The sequence below is a fragment of the Dermacentor albipictus genome, chromosome 3, assembly GCF_038994185.2.
Source record: "Dermacentor albipictus isolate Rhodes 1998 colony chromosome 3, USDA_Dalb.pri_finalv2, whole genome shotgun sequence".
In the NCBI taxonomy this organism is placed as follows: Eukaryota; Metazoa; Arthropoda; class Arachnida; order Ixodida; family Ixodidae; genus Dermacentor; species Dermacentor albipictus.
In genome coordinates this window covers 7,518,881-7,538,662 of record NC_091823.1, presented here as the reverse complement: position 1 = coordinate 7,538,662, position 19,782 = coordinate 7,518,881, and the positions used below count along the sequence as shown (strand labels likewise).

The following is a 19,782-nucleotide window of genomic DNA, read 5'->3' as shown; positions in this document are numbered from 1 at the left end:
GGCGAGAACAATGGACGGATTCTATTTTGCTTCTGTGTGCTTGAATTTTATCTAAGCCAGCTCTCTTAGGTATTCGTAAAACAAGAAACGACTGCGGCGACTGACAAACCTTCCTCATTACGTCTCGCCATCTGCATGGGCTGTACAGCTTGTCAGTAGTGCCAAATACGCTATAAATATTAAGGAACTTGGTTTCCGTTAAAACAAACAAACAGACAGCACATGTTTGGTACATATTTGCAAGTGATCTTGGCTCGTGATTGCTTATTTATTGTTTTAAAGCGGAGCCCTATTGGGATTGGCCCTTGGGTTTCTGGGCACGTCGGACCGGGTAGCATGGTTTATTTTTTAATCTACAAACTAGTGCCAGGGAGCGCACCTCTGTTTAGCGTAATAATACGATAAATCATGGCATGAAACCTGTACATATATATAGTCGGTTCATCGGTGTCTCTAAAACACAGAGACTTGTTGATATATTATCGCACGGTATTCAATGTCTTCTTTAATTTTCCTAAATTTCTTATCTTTTGGCTACACTATTCTTGAGCAATCGGGTGTGTGCCACTGACTATGTACCCATTCTTGACCAATCCTGTACTACATAGGCGTACCTGGCCAAACTCGCACCCACCCCTAGGTCTGCAACACTTCAGGAGTGGCTGGCAGACTCCTTCCCTAACTACGTAGGAACCACGACCGAGCTGATCATGCCCCTCGGCTTTGCTGACGGCAACTTAGAGCCAAGCGGGAGAACCTAGACCGGCGTTCTAGATATAAAATTTACTCTCTCTCTCTCTCTCTCTGCCTCACAGTGATAAGTGCCACTGTGTCACGAGGGGTATATAATACTTCAATATATTTAGATATGATTCGTATATATCTGTGCCCATGAACATCTCGTCACCATTCTGCCTTTGACAGGCCCTGTACTTAATCCCTTCGTCCCCTTGACATCACTGTGTCGATGTCTTACACTGTGCGTCCGCCTGACATGGTGTCTGCATTTCAGCGTAGCTTGTGAGTGGTGTTCTTTATTAACATAAACGTTACATGAGATTACAGAAAAAGATATTAAATTCTGTGGTTCTGCTTGCCAAAACTGCGAGTCTGATTATGAAGCACGCTGGCGTGGGGGACTCTGACTTTTGATCTCCTGGAGTTCAACATACGCCTAAACCTAAGCACAAAGCGTTCTTGCGTTTTCGCTCCCATCGAAATGTGGCCACCGGGGCCCATTTCGAACCCGCGACATTGCATTAGCAGCGCACCACCATACGCACTAAACTACTGCGTCTGGTATGAAATTACAGTTTGTATGGGATGAAAATGTGCACCATTTGGCAGTTGCGAACTAATATTCTCCTGAATTCAGCCCCAGATTCGAACGAAGGAGAAATCTGTTGTAACGTGTATTCCCGACCAACCAAGTGACGCCGCACTCAATCACTGTGTTTTACTCATGTGGGGCAGGTTCACGTTTAAGGTTACTGGCATGACAGGCTCGGGATGATTTTAGGCGTTCGTTGGCGTGTCGCTATCTTTTTCATGCTTTCGATATCTGTACAAAGGCAAATAAGGCTTGAGTTCGCGTAGGCGCGTCAGGTAGTTTGGGTTAGCGAGAAGACGAAGCAAACAAATTGAGGTCTCTAGCCTCGTAAAAGGTACGGAAGACTTAAAGCACGAAAACGGTGTTCTAGCGGTCCCTTCACGGGTTATAAATCGCGGTGATCTGACGGGAATGAGAAATGCGAGATAGGAGATACGCGCGATGAGTGTCGGCGCCCATACCATGCGTCGGAGTAACCGTTCTGCGAGTACTCCTTAGCCTTAAGCCTTAATAAACAAATGCATTACCACACCGCACAGATGCACGCCGTCATGCGCCCGTGCACGAGGGATTTGGTACGCTCGCCGGGTGGCGAGCTCTCGGTCGCTCACCGGAGCACAGTAGACCAGGTACTTCAGGAAACGGTGCTTGCAAGACTGATTGGGGGGCATAACAGCGGCGCCGAACAAATGCAAGCGATGACTGCGCGGTCAGGACAGAACCCGTTGAGAGCTACCCGCGCCCCGGCCAGCAAATCAATGCACGACGGATGACAGGATGCATCCATTTTGTCCAGTGGACGTGGCCGTGACCACGGCATTGCATAAGGCAATGCAGAAAGCAACACCAACAGCAGCAGCACCTGCCCACGGGTAACAATGGAATGAATGAAACCGAAGAAAGCGGACTTGCCGCCGGCACCGCAAGGAGGCCGGTGATGCGCGGTGTACGAAGGCATCCCGCGATTGAATCTACTCAGGAAAAACAAGGCCGGGTGCAATCTGGGAGTCAAGGCCGACGACGCGCTGTCCGTGGAGCGGAACGCCGAGGGCTGCTAAAGGATTATGCGGCAGACCTTCCCAGTGCCTGTAAACGGAGGAGAGCACAATCTAAAGGGCATGTTCAGCGGAGAGAGAGAGAAAACGAGAGTTGGGACTTGCATGTTGTATTTGCTGATCCATGGAGCCAGAGAACAAACCGATAGGAATATAAGAGAAACTGTGAGGGCGCAGATAGACACACAAGAGCGCTTCGCGTTGTCTTGATACCGTGCTCGGAGATTTAAATAAACAAAACTCCAACGAAGCACAGATGCGCCCTTGACATTTCTAGTCATGTTGTTTCCCAAAGCAGTTATTGCTAAATTGCTGCTAACTTGGAGAAGATTACACACCAATCGGTGCCTTTTTCTAGGTATTGATGCTTCCTGCACACAGCGATTATACCAGCAGATCACTGAAACAAGAAGCACATGTGTCGCTCTTTCTTTTGGCTTCTTTTATGGGCATTCTCGACTACACTGCATCAGTTGTGGCTTAGTGGGCACGGCTCATGGGAGTGCGCAGGCGATATTCTGTGTGACACAGTTATGTGAACGACGACCTCAGAAAAATAAAAAATAAATAAATGCTAGAATGTTTGTCTCAGAATAAATGTAGGTGAACGCAGATACGAAGCGTCTGATCATGATTATCGAGATATCTTGAACTAATTCAAATGCGCCGCGCCAACACAGTGCAATGATCCAAATTTGTACCATTGACAGCATCATGGTAGTTGCGGGCCTTGGCAGAAAGAAATGTTGGGTGGCTAATTAAGCCACACATGTATTTTTTTAACGAACTGAAAAAAGAATGACTAACAAAAACGGGCCCGCAGTGTGAAGATACACAGAACTTTTTAATATTTATCGCCTAGTCATGCTCTTCACCTTCACTTACGAACTTGCGCAGAATGCGTACATGGGCAGTGGTTCTTGAAAAACCTGTCCTGTCTGGCTGAAGTGACGCAAGTAGAGCATGGTACTGTGACATAGACACGGCTAGGCTCAGCGTTCGAAGGGAGTGAGTCAGTGGCTAATTCAACTCTCTTGAATCCCTTGCGCTTGAGCATAAGGGGATGTCATGGAAGTGAGGAACACTTGCATTTGCAGTCACATAAAAAAAACGCACGCCGTCCATTTAGGTCCGTGAACGTCCGTGTTTACCTTTAACTATGAGCAATACCGACCAGACGAGCTTTCGTCGAACTGTTGATTTCAACTTGCCTTTGTGTTCAATGTAGGACTCTCCAATCTATGACAGTGTAGTATTACCTTCCTCTTGCGCGGCATTGTTTTCCCTGCTGTATGTAGGCGACTGCCACCCATGTTCTTGTGTAACGCTGAATTGCTCTTTATATCGAACACGTTAACCTCTCTCTCTCGGGCGGACTCGCAAGCGAGAAAATATAAGCGGGCTAACATAGCAGAGTGTGGGTATAGGCCAGTTGGTTATTCATGATAATTTCAGTCTTTATCGGCAGAAAAAATGACCAGCTGGAAAGAGAGTGTAGAGGTAGTTGCCATTCGACGATTTAAGAATGGTGATTGCGTTAGCTCACCGTCAGTTGCGGTTTCTCAGAAAGAAATTTTGTCTCTTTCCATGCGATACACACGTGTGCGGTACCTCAGTCTGTCAGCGTTTACGTTAGTATTTGCATCGCACCCCTGTTTGAGGTCGCTCTTTGTATTTTGGTTTTTACGTTGCTTGTCGGGTGCACATGTGTGTCTGATCTATATAACCTTAGCGTTCGTTTCATTAAATCATCAGTTGTCAGCATCGCTTCGTGTCGTCCCTTTCTTCAGGTCTCGCGTTTTGCTTGCGTCAATTTCCCAAAATCACAATTAAGCGGGCTAGCATCGGGAACAAGGACAACAGCAGTTACGCCAACGAAGAGACAAAGAGTGACGTTTCATGGCACGGTCCCAGGAAACGCTGCAAAACTTATAATTCACGGCGGTTACGCACTCTGGCTTTGTCCGCAGATCGAGTTCTGCATATACGGCCGGTGCAAAGACCTCTTCGCGCACGGAGTCCAGATAAGGACGTAGCGCGTCCGATAGGAGCTGCATGGGAATACGGAGCCAGTTGAGCGGGAAAGCCATCGCCGCCACCGCAACCGCGCGTGGTCATCTCTGCGGGTGAAGAGCGGGCGAGCGGCATTTGAAGAGGAGGAGAGGGCGAGAAAGGAGACGGCTGTCACATCTGGGCAAAGAACGCGCGCCGCAGGAAAGAGAACGCGGTGGAGAGTGTTCTGAGCGGCGCGTGTACAAAACCGGGTTGCCTTTCGCCTTCGGTGCGAGTCGAAGACGAACTTGCCTCCGAGAAGGGGATAAACTGCCGCGATCCAACGCAACCGGCCCTGCGCTCTCTCTCCCCCCGCGTCCCATTCGAGCCTTGGCAGTTGCCTTCCGAGCAACGCCGCTTTCACCCGCGACGGTTGCTCATCGTCGTGTCGCCTGAACACAGCACTTAAGTGGAAAGCCATGGAGTTTTCACCGGCCGCTAAATCGGCCAGACTCTTCCTGGTCGCCGCACTTCTTGCCTTCTGTGCACGCGACGCCGCCGCTGCAAGTGGTGAGTGAATTCATTGCTTGGGTGTTTCTTCGCTCTCATTACAAGTCCCGGATAATTGGGAGAGTTGAAACCGCAGGGAGGCGACCGACAACAAAATGCTGTGCTATAGAGTGTCGTTCGTCGCTTGAGGCACGCTTTTGTGTAGCGATACGTCGACAGAAGTTTGCGAGTTTTCTCATTCTTATACCCAAAATAGCAATTTAGAACCAAACAAAATCACAAAATGCAAAATAATGAAAAAGAAAACGGGCAGCGGATAGTTGACAAGGCCGCTCGGACTTGCACTTACCATATCCAAACTATATAACATTCGGCATATGACCAGGGTGGGCGAAACGTGAAAGCAAAGCAGGCAGACGCACTCAAGTGTTTTGAGGCCCCTCGTGAGACGTCGTTCAGATCTTCGCCTCACCCAACTGGTATTATCTGGCATTGTTTCGCGCCCGACTTTCCTCTTGCCCGAATGAAGCGCGCGCAAAGCACACGCACCCGGAACTAATTTTCTATGGGTCTTGAGAGTGAGTTTTGCACAGCTCGTGGATAGACCAAACAAAGATATTTGAGCGCTCACTGCATAAATAGAAAAAGAAACACAGATTATGAAGGTTTACGTGCCAAAACCACGATCTGAATATCAGGCACGCCTAGTGGGGGACTTCGGATTAATTTGGCCACCTGGGGTTTATATATATATATATATATATATATATATATATATATATATATATATATATATATATATATATATATATATATATATATATATATATGGTGCTTGTTCTTTAGCTGCACCAAAATTTTTAAAATTCCCTTTGGCAGGTGGTGACCTCAATTCTAATCTTCAACTAAACTACTCGATGGCGCGGGCATTGCTGCCACAAGCAATCAAATGTGTAATTGACTAATTACCCAAATTTGACTAATTCAGTTTGTTAGTAATTAATTTAGAGCACATATATTGCAATTTACGACTTGTTGCTAGTTAATTTGCGAAGCATATCGACTTCCAACGAACTCTGAGGAATGGAGGTGTGCGCCCGTCGACCTTGCGCTGAAGATGCGTGCCTGTTGCACTTGCGCTTTTGAGAAAACACCGTCTTCTCCGTTCAAGCACAAAGTTACTAGAACTCCAGTGCATTTCGTTGGACAGTGAAAATTAATATCTCAAAGTTAGCGTCATCCAGAGAGTTGGTTTCAAGCGGATACGTCTAGCGAACTCGCCGGCCACAATCTGTAAATTGCATTATGTACCGTGAAAAAAAATTAAATTATGGGGTTTTACGTGCCAAAACCACATTCTCATTATGAGGCACGCCGTAGTGGAGGACTCCGAAAATTTCGACCACCTGGGGTTCCTTAACGTGCACCTAAATCCAAGTACACGGGTGTTCTCGCATTTCGCGCCCCCTCGAAATGCGGCCGCCGTGGCCTGGATTCGATCCCGCGACCTCCGTGCTCAGCAGTCCAACACCACAGCCACTGAGCAACCACGGCGGGTGTGTTTTATTTTAACGTTAACGATTTTTTAAAAATCGCCCGGGGCATTATATAAGCGCAAGTCTACTTATTGAGCTGGAATACTCGAAGAGTATACATTACACTACACTGGAAATCAATGCGCATAATAAGATAATTACCAAAGTTTTAGTAATGAAGTTTTCTACTAATTCTGCATACCACATTCTACATAAGTTTTCTACAACTCTACATATTCGAATACACGAATTGATGACAGCAATTTCACAATGCACATCCACTTGGAACGAATTTTGAAATTAACAGCAGGTTTGAGATAAGCGTTGTCAAACTTACCGTAAAAATGCACTGTTGTTCCACTTACATTTTCAACAAAGGGCATTTTTATGCATTGAAGCTCAAAAGTTCTTGGAACACCAATGTATTTCGTCGCAAACTTTGTAAACGCATATATCGAAACTGGTGTCATCCTCAGAATTTATTTGAAGCGTTTATAACTTTAAAAGTTTCCGGCTACAATGAGTAAATTACAACATGTGAGATAAATAATTAGTTTAGAAGTTAATTAGCAAAAGTTTGTTAATTCGTCAAATATTCACTTTCATTCTTTGTGCAAATGTTATCTGCCATGAGAGTAATCCAGCTCAATAAGTAGAATTGTGCTACACGATTTTAAAATTACTGCTAACAATAAAACAAAGCACCCCGTATAACGACGAGGGGCAGTACCTGAACACGAGTGAAGGGCATCACTGGCAGCACCGCTTGCCGATAACGATTGAACACTCGCTTTTCAGCAGCTCTGCTACTAGCTAAAGGATTTCCGGAAAAGTTTTCTCTGCCACACGCACGATTCGAAAAAATATTGCCAATGAATGGCAGTCGATATCGATATGATAGCACGAGATTTCATTTTTTTTCTTTTTGTACGTGTGTACGCGTAGATAATATCAAAGACAGCTAGCATCCCCCCTCAGTTAAGAAAACCCGTGAAAGTTTGTCAAGATAGCAACGACTTACTTCAAACACCCGAGGTATGCACGAATCCTTGTAGCAAGGTGCGTGCGAGTAAACTTGTATTTTTACTGTTTGCAAAGCGCTCTGAATTCCAGAACAGAACCAAATGCTCGGTGATACAGGAAGAATAAAAACACACTCCTAACCCTTGCCGCTACTCAAATGACTTGGCCAAAAGAAATAAAGCAACTCTGGCTACAGATCCTGCGGGCTCGTGAATTGGCTGCGACAGTGTTTTCCAAGTCGGCAACGAGAACGTGATCGTTGTGTAAGATCAGCTGGGCCCCTCGATAGCAATCAACCGACTTTTTATTTTCCCACATGGTCTCAAGGTGCGCAGCATTGAGAAAGAGTGCCAGCCCGCCGCTTTAAAAAAAATTTATTTATGCTTGAAGCCTTCGGCGCACCGTAAAGCGAGTAAACCAGGATTGACGCCTCTATACAAATGGCTCTACAACGACGTATGCCTTGGCTACACTTTATATAATACAGTTTCTGTACCAAGATACCCAGGATGTTTTCAATGAACGTAAGTAGACGGGTGTAGACGCGGTGAAGACAATGAACGTGAGAAACTAGATGGAGAAGCATTCCGAACACGTACGTTACCATCCAGGCACGCTTCCGTTGAGATTTGTAGTTGCGTGTTATCAACTGCGGCGTCTGTGTTTCTCACGATTTGAACAAGATCAAGCCGCCAAAAAATTGGCTATGCATTCGGCACATTATGCTGCACATCTGCGGCTGAATTAAAGGAAGTATTTCAAGAGCTTTCAGCTACTCGCAGAGCCTCACTGGCTTATATGAAGAATTCTTGAATGAGGCAATTCAGAAACTTCGCACAAAGTTGCCTTGTGACATTTTGACTCTTGACAATGATCCCCAGATATTTCTCCTGATATCTTTTGGTACGTACTTTACGCAAAGCACCGACCGTTGTCTAGAAACACTTCTTGAGTGCTTTGTCCTAATGCCAGTGACGTCTCATGTTCATTGTTGTTGCTTATCATGACGTACTACGTACATTTGTGGAAATGTACACAGCGGGCTCAGATTCATGTTCGTGGTCGAGGTGTCGACGATATCACTAATGCGGGCCGTCAACTGTTACTCCTGGAGTAGGGGAAGGGGGTGACTTGATCATGGACAAAATCACGCCACGACGACTCCTGCAAGTCACGTGAAAATGCGGAATGGCATGAGACCTGCCCTTCAATTGCCATCCCTACCTTCTGGCCGGCCCACACACGAGCACGCGCGTGTCCTTTTCTTGGTGGTTTGATAGCTCTCGCTGTATACATTGAGGTGGATTTTGGACCACGTGGAATGCAGTAAGGTGGACCGTGCGGCGCGCGGGTGCAGCTAGCGGGAAATGAGTTCGTGACGTCCTGAACATCAAGGCTGCTGTACCTGCTGATCCTGCCGGTATTCGATAGAGCAGCACAATTATTATGAGGTCTAGTCGCTGTGCGACAGTGGACGTGCCATACACTGTAAATGAGAGCTAAATGCAACGCTAATGTATAAAACTGCGTCATTTAGTGACCTTCTGCTGAACCAACCACTATCGCATTGGTTTCTAACTTGAAGGAGTCATTAACCGTTTGCAAGCTGTCCAGACAGTAGTAACGTCCGTAAACGGGCAGTGACGTCATTACACTTTATACATGCCACCATGACAATACTACCTCCATCCATAAACTCGTTCAGGGCCTTTATTTTATTACAACTATTTATTTCTTATGGCATTGGAAATATATGCCCCTGTGAGCATCTAACGCACACTCTCTAAGCTCTAACTTCTTTGAAGGAGCACATTTCCACTTTGTTAAACGTAAGTGGCCCTCTTATTTGTAAATAACGATAACGACCACATGCCTTTGGGTGCGTTGGTCTGCAGCTTGAATCGATGCTCCTAAATGTTTCATGGGTAATACATATAACTCCAGTGCCAAGCGTCGTGTTAAAGATACTGTTGGCTCCTGGAAATTTTTAGTTGTAAACATTAGGCACCATATTGCTTTACGCCTCAAATTGCATTATTTAGGTTTACCTATCATTGTACGGGGCTAGGAGTATCGCTGACCTATAGATATGTGAACAGGTTCACTTTTATAAGAGTTACCACGCTTAGAACTGCTGCTCAAAACACGCAGCTGCGGCGCTTGCAACGACATCGCCGGGGTTGCATCGCTGTCAGCGCGAAAGGCCCCTACAGGGGCGCGCGGAAGGCGCTCCTGCCTGGCAGCTTGGCCTCTGCTCGTCCTCCAGAGAGCTCGGGCGACGTCAGCGCGAATTACGCCGAGGCCGCCGAGCACGCGCTGCCCGGCGTCCCGGAAGCAGAGGGCCGCCCGTGTGCGGAGTGAACGCGACGATCGTCCTGGAATTTCCCGCAGGCATTCCGGAAACGCGGATCGGAAGTGCTCGGCGGCGGGCGGCCGTATTATTCTCGGGGGCATCATCATGCCTTGTAGCGCAATGTCGCCAGCTCCTGCGCGGCACGCCCATCAAGGGCAGATGTGAGCGGCGACAAATGCAAGCAGAGACGGCACGTAGGCGCCGCTCTTTGTCTGGAGCTGCGCAGCTCGGACACTTGTTTTCAGGAGGTGTGAAGCCATCAGCGTTACTGCTGGCACAGTACTTATCGAAAGCAGCCGACTCGGAGCTAGTATAACTGGAGCTCTCTCCAGCCATACAGTCGCAATACTTCGCCTGATATCTTCGTGCAACGAGGCTCTTGTCAATGAATTTGCTGTGACCGCACTCTCTACGCCGTGTTCACCATCCTCCATCTCGGGTAGCCGTTACTTGGGTAACACCTACTACTTTTCTGCGTTCTTTCTGTCCCTGTGATTTTACTGACACGAAAGACTGCTCTTCGCGTCCGCCTCTTGGAGAAATCCAGCTCAAATGCTACAATTGTACTCTCTTCCGCAAGTAACATTAAAAAAATTCTGTTTGGGTGAAACAAAAGCCATCTTCCATTATAGCGTATATGGCGGACGGGGGTATCTCTTAGCGGGATTCTGTTTTTCCCCAAAGTTTTCAATGGAAGCATCAGCCCTCCTTGATGACGTCACTGCCACAGCGCTCGGTCATACTTGATAAGGAGCATCAGTTCGGTTTCTTTGGGTTTTTTGGGGTTTTTTTTTCAATACCTCCGCTGACCGTTCATATCCGAAACGACGTGACTGCGACACGTTTCTTCATCCACCCTATATCTGCGTATCCTCAGGCGAGAAAAAAGAAAGAAAAATGGCTGTGGCTTAGCTAAGGTTAAGCCCAGGATGCGAAGCATACTAGCCTTTATTTAGTTGTTGAACCACTGTTTAGCCTGGTGAACTGCTGTTGCTTGGCTATATTTGGTTCGGCTAGACGAAGAAACAACTCATGCAGGCGAGCGCACGAGCTGAGGCCCGGCTATGTAGCTACGCGGCCGCAAGCGAGCGCACGAGTTGAGCCTCCGTTTTTGCAGCTGTTATGACGTCATATGGTAGCTACGCGGCCGCGCGCGGCGCAGCAAGGAAGAGCGTGGTTGTGCGGCTAGTATGCTTCGCATAAAAGCGACCGAAAGCAACAACAAGGTGGGCAACTGTGTGTATGCGCTCGCTCAGCCTTTACGTGCGATCACCCATTGAAGTTGGCGACAGTGTGGGCGATGCTTTCCGTCGAGTACCGGTGGCGCTGTCGGTTTTCAGAACGCTCTGTTTATACAAAGAGTTCGCGCGTTTAAAGACGGAACGAGCGCGAGACGAGCGTCCCAGTCGGCACGGCATTGCCCGCGAAACGATTGCGTCAGGCAGAGCCCACGCCTGCACCCAACACTGTCTGCGCTTCAACTGTAGTACGTGGGACTGCAAAAGAGAGAGAGAGAAAAAAAAGAAAGAACTGGCACGCTAGAAGGTCGCTTGCTTCGAAGAAGAATGCGTGTAAACTATGACGGTGTGCCCACGAAGACGGAGGCCAGGACGTGACCAGACTGCGCTTTTCGAACTTACACTTTGACACTTTACCGACGTCTAGCGCAGGCTATACTTACTCCAATTTCTTTCCTCGTAAGGTTCCACATGTTGGCAAGAGAGCTAACCGTAATGTGAAGGCAGTGCGAGGACGGATGCGCTTGTGTGCAAATGAAAGTGAGCACGAAGAAATGTGACGCCCATGAGCAGCTGAACGAGATAAGCCATAGTCTGGAATCATTGTATACATCTTATTGGACTTGAAAACTGCGTCGTCACCACGTTAACGAGACGCGTCAGCACCACTCCCTCTGTTGCAAGAGGGCTCTCCGAGAATGAATCGCGGATATAAAAGAACACGACATTGCCGACGCTTTCATCGCTGGTGATGGACGGAGGCTGCAAGGCGCGCCGTGCGCATGGTTCTGCCCATGGCTTCCGCGCTACTCGTGGCGTCTTTCTGAGCGTATTCACGTTTCGTTCACATAGCCCAGAAACATTAAAATTACCCGTGTTCAAACACTTCAAACGTAAAAAATTCATTGTGCATTTAAAAGTGTCTTACGATCGTCTTACTGCCTCCCCTGTCCTTAGTGTTATCTTACGTCGCTGGCAAGCCATGGAAATTTGAACTTTGGCCGCGTTGATCCTTCACGTGTGATGCCTTATTTACGGATACAGTGAAAAGCGTCTGATGTCAAAAATAAAAAAAATCGCGGGCGAATGCTTCTGTTATTAGCACATTTCACCAGTATGAATAGTTGGCTTCGGAATAGGGCCAAAACACACATGCACTATGCATATGCATAACAAAGCAAACACATACGCTAACTAGCACGTGAGTACAGTGCCAACAGAACCACAAGAATGGCCAAACACGCTGTTTTGTCTTCGCACAGTGTCAGAACATAGTCGCCCGCAAACATCAACGCGTCCAGTGCTATCACGCGAAATCTCGCAAAAGTAATTGCATCCCCGACATCGGTCAACCGAGGATACTGACCCAGTTGAAATTGGACGGAGCGCAACTGTGCGGAGTTATAGCTGCAAGCATTTCAGAAAGAGTACTGACTAACTATCCGGTTGCAGTAATTTATAGACAAGCAGCTGCTAAGAGAAAGAACGGTTCAGAACGTCAGCTATACCTTTTGTACATGGGTGGTCGAAAGTACTTGGCGGATGCTCGATGGCGACGGAGAGGCACGACAAGTGTGATGCGTCCATTTCTTCCTCTGATGCGGATTCTCCTGCATATCGCTTCCCTCGAAGGCTCCTTCCTTCCCGCTTTCGCTCCGTTTCGGCGTACTAATACGTCCCACAAAATTTGAACTCGTTGCCTCGTCTGTCAGAGCATATATAGACTAGCATGCGCGATACGGGCGCCCGAGCAGCGAGCGGAGATAAGCGGCGACGATTTTTCGCGGCGTTCTGTTTTCTGTGACGTGAAACGAACACACAAAAAAGAACCACAGAAATGTGACTGAAGTAGGAAGTATATACCGCTCCTGTTCTAGGTAATAAATCATTCATTATGATATCATCTTCGAAATATAAGAAAGATGGGCAAGTGCAGGTTATGCGAACATAGACTTGGAAGAGCGGCAGCAGCCGCTAGCAACGTGTTAGTCTCGGAGATAAAAAACTGTCCATTCGTTTTCCTCTGGTTGCTTGGTAGCTTTGGCGTCGCGCTGCTAAGCACGAGATCGTGGGGATCAAATCCCGGCTGCCGCCCGAGTATACCACGCGTGCACGCGCTGGGTGCACACGCTATAAAGAACGCCGGAAGTTTATTTTTCCTCCGCACGTATATAGGAGCTCCGAACCATTTCCATGCTCACGGAGCTGGGTCGAGCTTCACTTGCGTTCTATTTCTGCGATGGCCGTAGCGATGAAAATCACGCTCTAATCACACCTGACTTCGAGCCTTATATAGGTTCTGATATTGCTTGTACGATCCACTAGCGCATTTGACTACCTACCCTTGTAAATTAATTTCTCATAATAAAATTTCTCGCCATAAAAATGCTGTTGTGTGATTTGGTAAAATCTGTTAAATATGTGTTATGAAAGGAATCTGCGCGCGAAAATTAAACGTGCAAGACAAAGACGACGCGGACGAGCACTCTTCACCATCGCGGTCTTTTACGCGTGGTATTTTCATGCATTTTTTTTTCTTGCTCAGATCTCGTTTAAAACGACTAACGGTACACATCCAAATTTCATCTAAACTGATCATTAGCTAGCTTTCTGAATGCACGCATGTAGTTATGAAATGTAAAACTCAGATTGCTAAAATGCGCGAGATTTCTGGGGAACGTGTTCGACAAGAATGCCGCTGAAAGCATTTTCGTGTGAGCGCGGACATACCGCCGAAAGTAATAGTGTACGATTATGAATATCGGCAGCCAGACCGGAAGAACGCCGCCCGCTCACGTAGCAAACACTGGCTGAGGGCAGAGCTCGCTATTGGGGACGAGGACTTACGGAGTCGCCGTCTAAGCGCCTCGCTGGCCTAGCATGAGCGATAACGGGGCGCGTTCCTCATTGGCTTGGCTGTCGGCGCTCAGTAAGAACATCACGCATGAGCCCTCATGGGCATTTCTGTAAGTGCTCTCAAAACGAGGGAAGTTTTTTACTGTCAAAATATTAATCTTGGGCAAAGAGGGAACACAGAATGGTTACGGAATACGTATATACAGTGCACACCCACTGCGCGCAGTCGCCGCGATAGTGTCCCCCGAACCGGTTTCCTGCTTGAAAGGTAGGCAACCGCTGAGAGCAAACTATGTGAAGTATGCTCTTATACGGGGGCTGTCTGTATAAGCAGATGTAGCTTTGCAGGATGAAGCCTCACTGCAGTGATCGCACGGCTTCGCGGTGACCGAGTGCGCGTCTGCATGCACGTCCGCGCATAATGTTTCGCGCCGTGCCGTGGGCTTCAAGTCGCAGCGTATGAACATTTGACAGCTCACAAACAACCATTGTTGCGTGGACACTAGCAGAGCTGTTCAAAAATGATCTCGTTATAACTATACGGACTTCGGCGCCTACGACGGTGACTTGTGATGTCCCGTCGTGACGATTCAACCTTTCTTGTTTTCTTCGAAAGTATTGGACGTTACAATATCATTTCTAAAGTTGCATCGCACTGTATTTTCATCGGCCTTCTCAGTCAGCAATTACCAGCTGCTTCTTTTTCTTAATCCAGTACGTTTCATTGTTTGCTGCTACACAAGCATGCGCACATGCCATGCCTTTTTTTATGTGCTTTTTACCGTCCCCTTTCCCTTCCACTGAACTGGCCAGCATCTAGCAGCAACAAGTTTGTAAACCAAACCTTCATGACATTAGCCGAGCAGCGCGCACGGGCGAGTATCTCAGTGCGCGCTTTCTGCTACTCACTGAACATCGCAGTCCCGACACCGTAGCAGAAATCTTCCGCATAGAAGTGCTTACTGCACACCCGAGTTAAAGCCGATGGCTGCTTGCCGGTCCTAAATTTCGCGAGCCAAGCTTCACGCAGCTTCTTGTCTTGCGTCTACGTGTGAATAAGGCTGACACCAGGCTCCGTTGCATACGTCCGGCACTGCCGTACTGCGGCCTGCCATGTTGGACACCTTCAAAGGCAGCCACTACCTACCATAGGGCTTTCAAGTGTTGTCAAACACACACCCGAGGCGGCAAAAACCACCCCATTTAATCAGAACCGCAGTGCAGGTGGGACTTCAACTTTTAGTTTTCTGCTCGCTTCGGGGCTTACGAAGCAGCCGACGCGGCCGTTGTGTCCACGTGATCCCTTATACCACGTCACGCCGACGGTGGCGCCAGCTTTTCTAGTGGCGGAGCTCGCCCGCAATAGCATATGGCTGCCCCGCGCGCCAACCGGAGAGCACGGCGGTTCGGGATGAAACAATTTGGCACGTGATTGGGCTTGCAATTTTGTATGAACCGGGCCACTTTGGTACGGAAACATTACAAGGAGATAATGCGAATGGACTGCGAAGGAGCGGAGGAAGTTGAATACAAATGCGCAGGCTCGTTGGCCATTGAAGTTCGTTTCACGTTTTCTACGTCTGCTTACGCTTCTCGTCTCATATTTCGCCGCTTTTGCTTAACTCGCTTCAGCCCGTAACTCGCTTCAAGCGTGGTGTAATGAAAGTGAAACTCACTAGGCGCAACGTCAAAGTGTGACTGTTGCGCCGCACGCTCCGTCATCAGGCCCACCAGGACGCACCAGTGTTTCCCACACACAGCCCGCGTGGCTCACTTGCAAAACAGGGCGGCCGACAAACGCCCGCTGCGGAGCGTGGCAGCCGCCACGAGCGCGGTCCCCTCTGCCTTCCCGTGCCGGAAAATCGGCCTTCGCACGCGTGTCCACAGCTCGTCCCGAATCACGCGGCTCGTCGTCGTCGGGCGGTTAATCGCGTCCGCTCTTCGCGTGCTTCGCGCTAACGAGCAACAAGCGAGGGATTGAGGGAGCCTCGGCTCACAGCTCGGTCTGTCCTCCCGAGAGCAGAGGAAGTGCGCGCTGCTTAGGCGAGCCACAGTTGCGGGTGACACGGGCATCGTACCGACGCTGCCTTCCAGCGTGCGGCACAGTGGTTGCTCCTTTTTCGTTTATTATTGTCATTTCTAAACTCCAAATGTAGCGCAAAATAAAGTACGTGCAAGCTCGACGGAATAAGTTAAGCTCTCTCAAGTCCGAATTCAAAATTGTAGACTTCTGTGTTAGCATCCGAATTGTTGCCTTAGGAGAAAGTATTCCGTATTTCAGGACGTCCTGAATACAGTCTTTAACTCTGCGTGATTTATTTTTCGTAAATAGCACAGAAGAGGCAAACATTGACAAGACACCTACTGCGACTAATGAATCTCAAGTTCCTCCGGCCAACCTATAATATTTCTCAACAATATTTACTTTATCGCTTTGTTCATAAGTTACCAGATACCGGTAATTTCGCCCGAGTAGAATGGTCTCCCTTCTGCAAAGGAAATTCCTAACGCACTATCTAGGCGCACAACAGATGCATGTATACGCACAAGATGTGTTCCGCGAATACTCGCGAATGTCGATGCAAACGGGGCGAGGAAGCATCCCTTCGTCAAAAATACTCCCGACCTGACCCAACCTTCTTGTTTAGTGCCAACTTTGTATTTCATTTTTTAGCTTAGATCCGTTGTATGTAAAAGAGGAGGAACCTGCGCCAACATCCCGTATCATGTAATGAAAAAAAAAGCCCCACGTACGCTTTCATGACCGTTTGTTTAACTATATTTATTGTCTAAAGATGGACCAGGGGTATTTCGACTTGTCTAGCGAAATGCGGAATTTAATCGGTGGCACACATTAAAGGAATACTCGGCGGAGACAGACTTCACAAGCATTGCATGAGGCGCGTGGATGACGCCACCGTGAGCTTCTAATTCGGCACACAGCAAACCACGAAGAACATGCCGTAAGCCAACCACTTCTGATGCGATGCGGAATGCTAAAGGAAGCGATGTCTTTATTTTTATTTTTTATTTTTTCATATAAGCGTTGTTTCTCCATTCCAATACAACCTAGCGCTGTAGTTTACGAAGGATATCAGCCGTTCTTGCTTGGTTCACTTCACTGTGTGACATGCGTGGTGCGGCCTAGCAAAAGTAAATCCGGTGGAGAGGTTGGAACACCCTCGTCGCTTTTTCGAAGGGAACCGGTAACATACATTGCAAAAAACTGCAAATAATGCCTTGACTTTCATATCTCATTTTTTCTATGAGCCGATGACGTCCTCGCGTGAAGCCACAGATTGCACGGCTTTACTGTGGATGAAACTTATTTGTTCTTGTGCACCGGAAAGGGCTAAATATTTTCGTCGTTCTCCATATTTTTTTTTCTTTGCATAAGACGAAGCTTTAGCTCGGGGCCAATTTTAATGCCACCTATAAGTGCATTTAAAACACACAAATCCTTTTACGAGACAACACCTGGACGGAGTTGAGTGACATTTGTTGCATTTGAAAGATCAAGCAAAATTCTAGTCACTGTTAAGCAGAATTTTGATTTAGACCAAAAGCGTTCTCTTTCACAAATTGCAAAAAATTGGTAAGCGTACAAAAAATACAAGCTAAGTTTACAGATTCATAATCCTTCACCGAAAACAGATATCGCAGTTCTGTTCTGTAAGCTTCCTCCATTAGATCATCTAAAGCGGACAAATTTGACATATGAATCTACAGCTTAGGTGAATTGTTACAATAATTCCAAGATTTTCGCAAAAGTCCTACTCACATATTAGTAGTAAATTTCAGAGTAGTGTATAACACTATAATTTGTGCATTGTACATGTAGTATTATGTTTATAGTTTGCAGAATAGTGAAATAGTTTTTAATTGCTGAGTTACAAAGTTCTATAAATTGACTGTTTCGTTTTCTGAAATTTTGATATTTTCACCCATTTGTACAACATACTCAACGTCCTAAGTAAAAAATTGTTTCGTAAGGTCACTACATTTCCTTTTAAATGTCATAATTTAAATCTCATGAAATTCGGAAAAGTGGCTATATATATATATATATATATATATATATATATATATATATATATATATATATATATATATATATATATATATATATATATATGCTTAACCAATCTCGAAACGAAGTGTTTACAGTCCCTGGTGTCTTTGATATCTGCTTCGTGAGTAGGAAGGCGATGTCTCTACCCAACTTCCACATCTTTATCGTCGTTTCCTGAAATACAAAAACTGTACCCTCGACAAAAGTTGCGTTTCTGCTATTTCAGAAGGTGAATCCTTTCAGTTGGCTTGATTCAATATTTTTTGCTGGTATCCCTTTAAAGACATCTGAAATTAATGGTGTTCCAGTAGTTGCAGCATACTGAAAAGTGCGACGGGAAGATACTGGGCCCAGCCAAACGCTTGCCACGTTTACCTTAAAACGCTGTGTCCCGCTATGCATTCTTCTGCTCCGCGTGAAATTCCACGCCCTCATGCCTGCCTGATATACAGACTACGTTTAGGCATCGCTTTCACTGGCAGGTAATTGCAGATCATTGGACTGGCGGACTCCCCAGACTGTTCAGCATGGGGCGTTGTTGAGACTATAGACCACGTGCTCATGGTGTGCATTGTGTATGCGCGCGAAAGGCTGACACTGGCAGCTACCTTGAGGCATTTACACAGCAAACCACTGTCGGAGGACCTCCAGCTAGGCGCATGGCTGGAGTGTTTGCAGACGACAGAGGCAGTGCGAGCTTTTTCACGTTTCTTAGGCGACACGGGCCTGGACACGAGCTTGCGATGGTAGCACCCACGCGATGTGCTATTTTATGTAGTTTCTCCCATCGTCATCCCCTATTGTGACCCTCTTTATTTCCGTCTTCCCCTTCCCTTGCGCGCAGTAGCAGGCCATATATACTTTCCAGCCGACCATACTTTCCAGCCGACCTCTCTGCCTTTTGCAGTCAATAAACTAGTTCTTTTTCTCTTATGCTTAGTATGAACCTGTGTGACATATACAGTATAAAAATGTTTCGAGTGTTCCCACAAGCTGCCCACGCGCAATTGCGTATCGGTATGCGAGCCTCTACCAACCGCAACATTTCATCGCCCTTCAGTTCAGCGCAGCCAATTGTCGTCGCACTTGGCTTCCGAATGGCGACCAGTCCGTGTCATTGCCTCTGCCCACTTTATCGCTCACAGCTGTATGCGAGCACAGCTGGGTAAAGTGCTCAGCACACAGGTGCCGCATAAAGGGAAAGCTTGAACGTGTAAAGCGCAAGGCGCAATAGACCAGGACAGAAGAAGAACACAAACGACAGGACCGGCGCTGGTCCTGTCGTTTGTGTTCTTCTTCTGTCTGTCCTGGTCTATTGCGCCTTGCTCTTTACACATTCAAGCATGAACCAACTAGCCCAAGCCAGAGTTTTACTTAAAGGGTAAGCGGCGACCACCGAAAGGGCCGAAAAATGGCGGGAAAAAGGCAGGCACGCGCGCCAGCTGGCAGAGGCGAAGCATTCGGTATTCGAAGCTGCCGCCACCACCGCAGGAGGAGGGGGCACCGAGGCGGGCTGCGTGATGGCGAGGCTGCTGCCGGCACTCGCTCGACGACGTCGAGAAATGACGACCAGTGCGCGCGACGAGTATAACCGCGCGAACATTGCACAGGGCTGGCATCCAGCTCTGCACCGGGTGGCGTGAGTGAAACGCGCGCAAGCGTGGTTTACATGCAAGTATAGGCCTACACGGACGCGTAGTGTGAAGCGCCTCTGTTTACCCGTCGAGCTGGGGCACCAGTAAAGCATATAATGCTGAGCGCGAATTCCGCCAGCTATAATTTCCATGGCTGAACAACGCAGTTTGATGTCAGTGGTTC

General features: G+C 47.5%; 2 protein-coding genes across 5 annotated transcripts in view; one reads left to right on the top strand and one right to left on the bottom strand.

The window, feature by feature from the left end:
• The window catches only part of LOC135895989 (uncharacterized), a 152,642-nt gene extending 139,819 nt beyond the window's left edge, over window positions 1-12,823 (bottom strand). For all 4 annotated transcript variants that reach the window (XR_010562533.2, XR_010562534.1, XM_070535011.1 and 1 more), the window contains exon 1: window positions 12,545-12,823. Coding sequence is in view for 2 of the 4 variants with exons in the window: in XM_070535011.1 (XP_070391112.1) it covers window positions 12,545-12,623 (79 nt within the window). In the remaining 2 variants the exon portion in view is untranslated. The remainder of the gene's footprint in view (window positions 1-12,544) is intronic.
• Cda4 (chitin deacetylase Cda4) overlaps window positions 4,660-19,782 on the top strand; it is a 112,785-nt gene continuing 97,662 nt past the window's right edge. Inside the window, exon 1 of the mRNA XM_065424263.2 lies at window positions 4,660-4,947. Within this exon, the coding sequence (XP_065280335.1) occupies window positions 4,857-4,947 (91 nt within the window). The 5' untranslated portion in view covers window positions 4,660-4,856. The remainder of the gene's footprint in view (window positions 4,948-19,782) is intronic.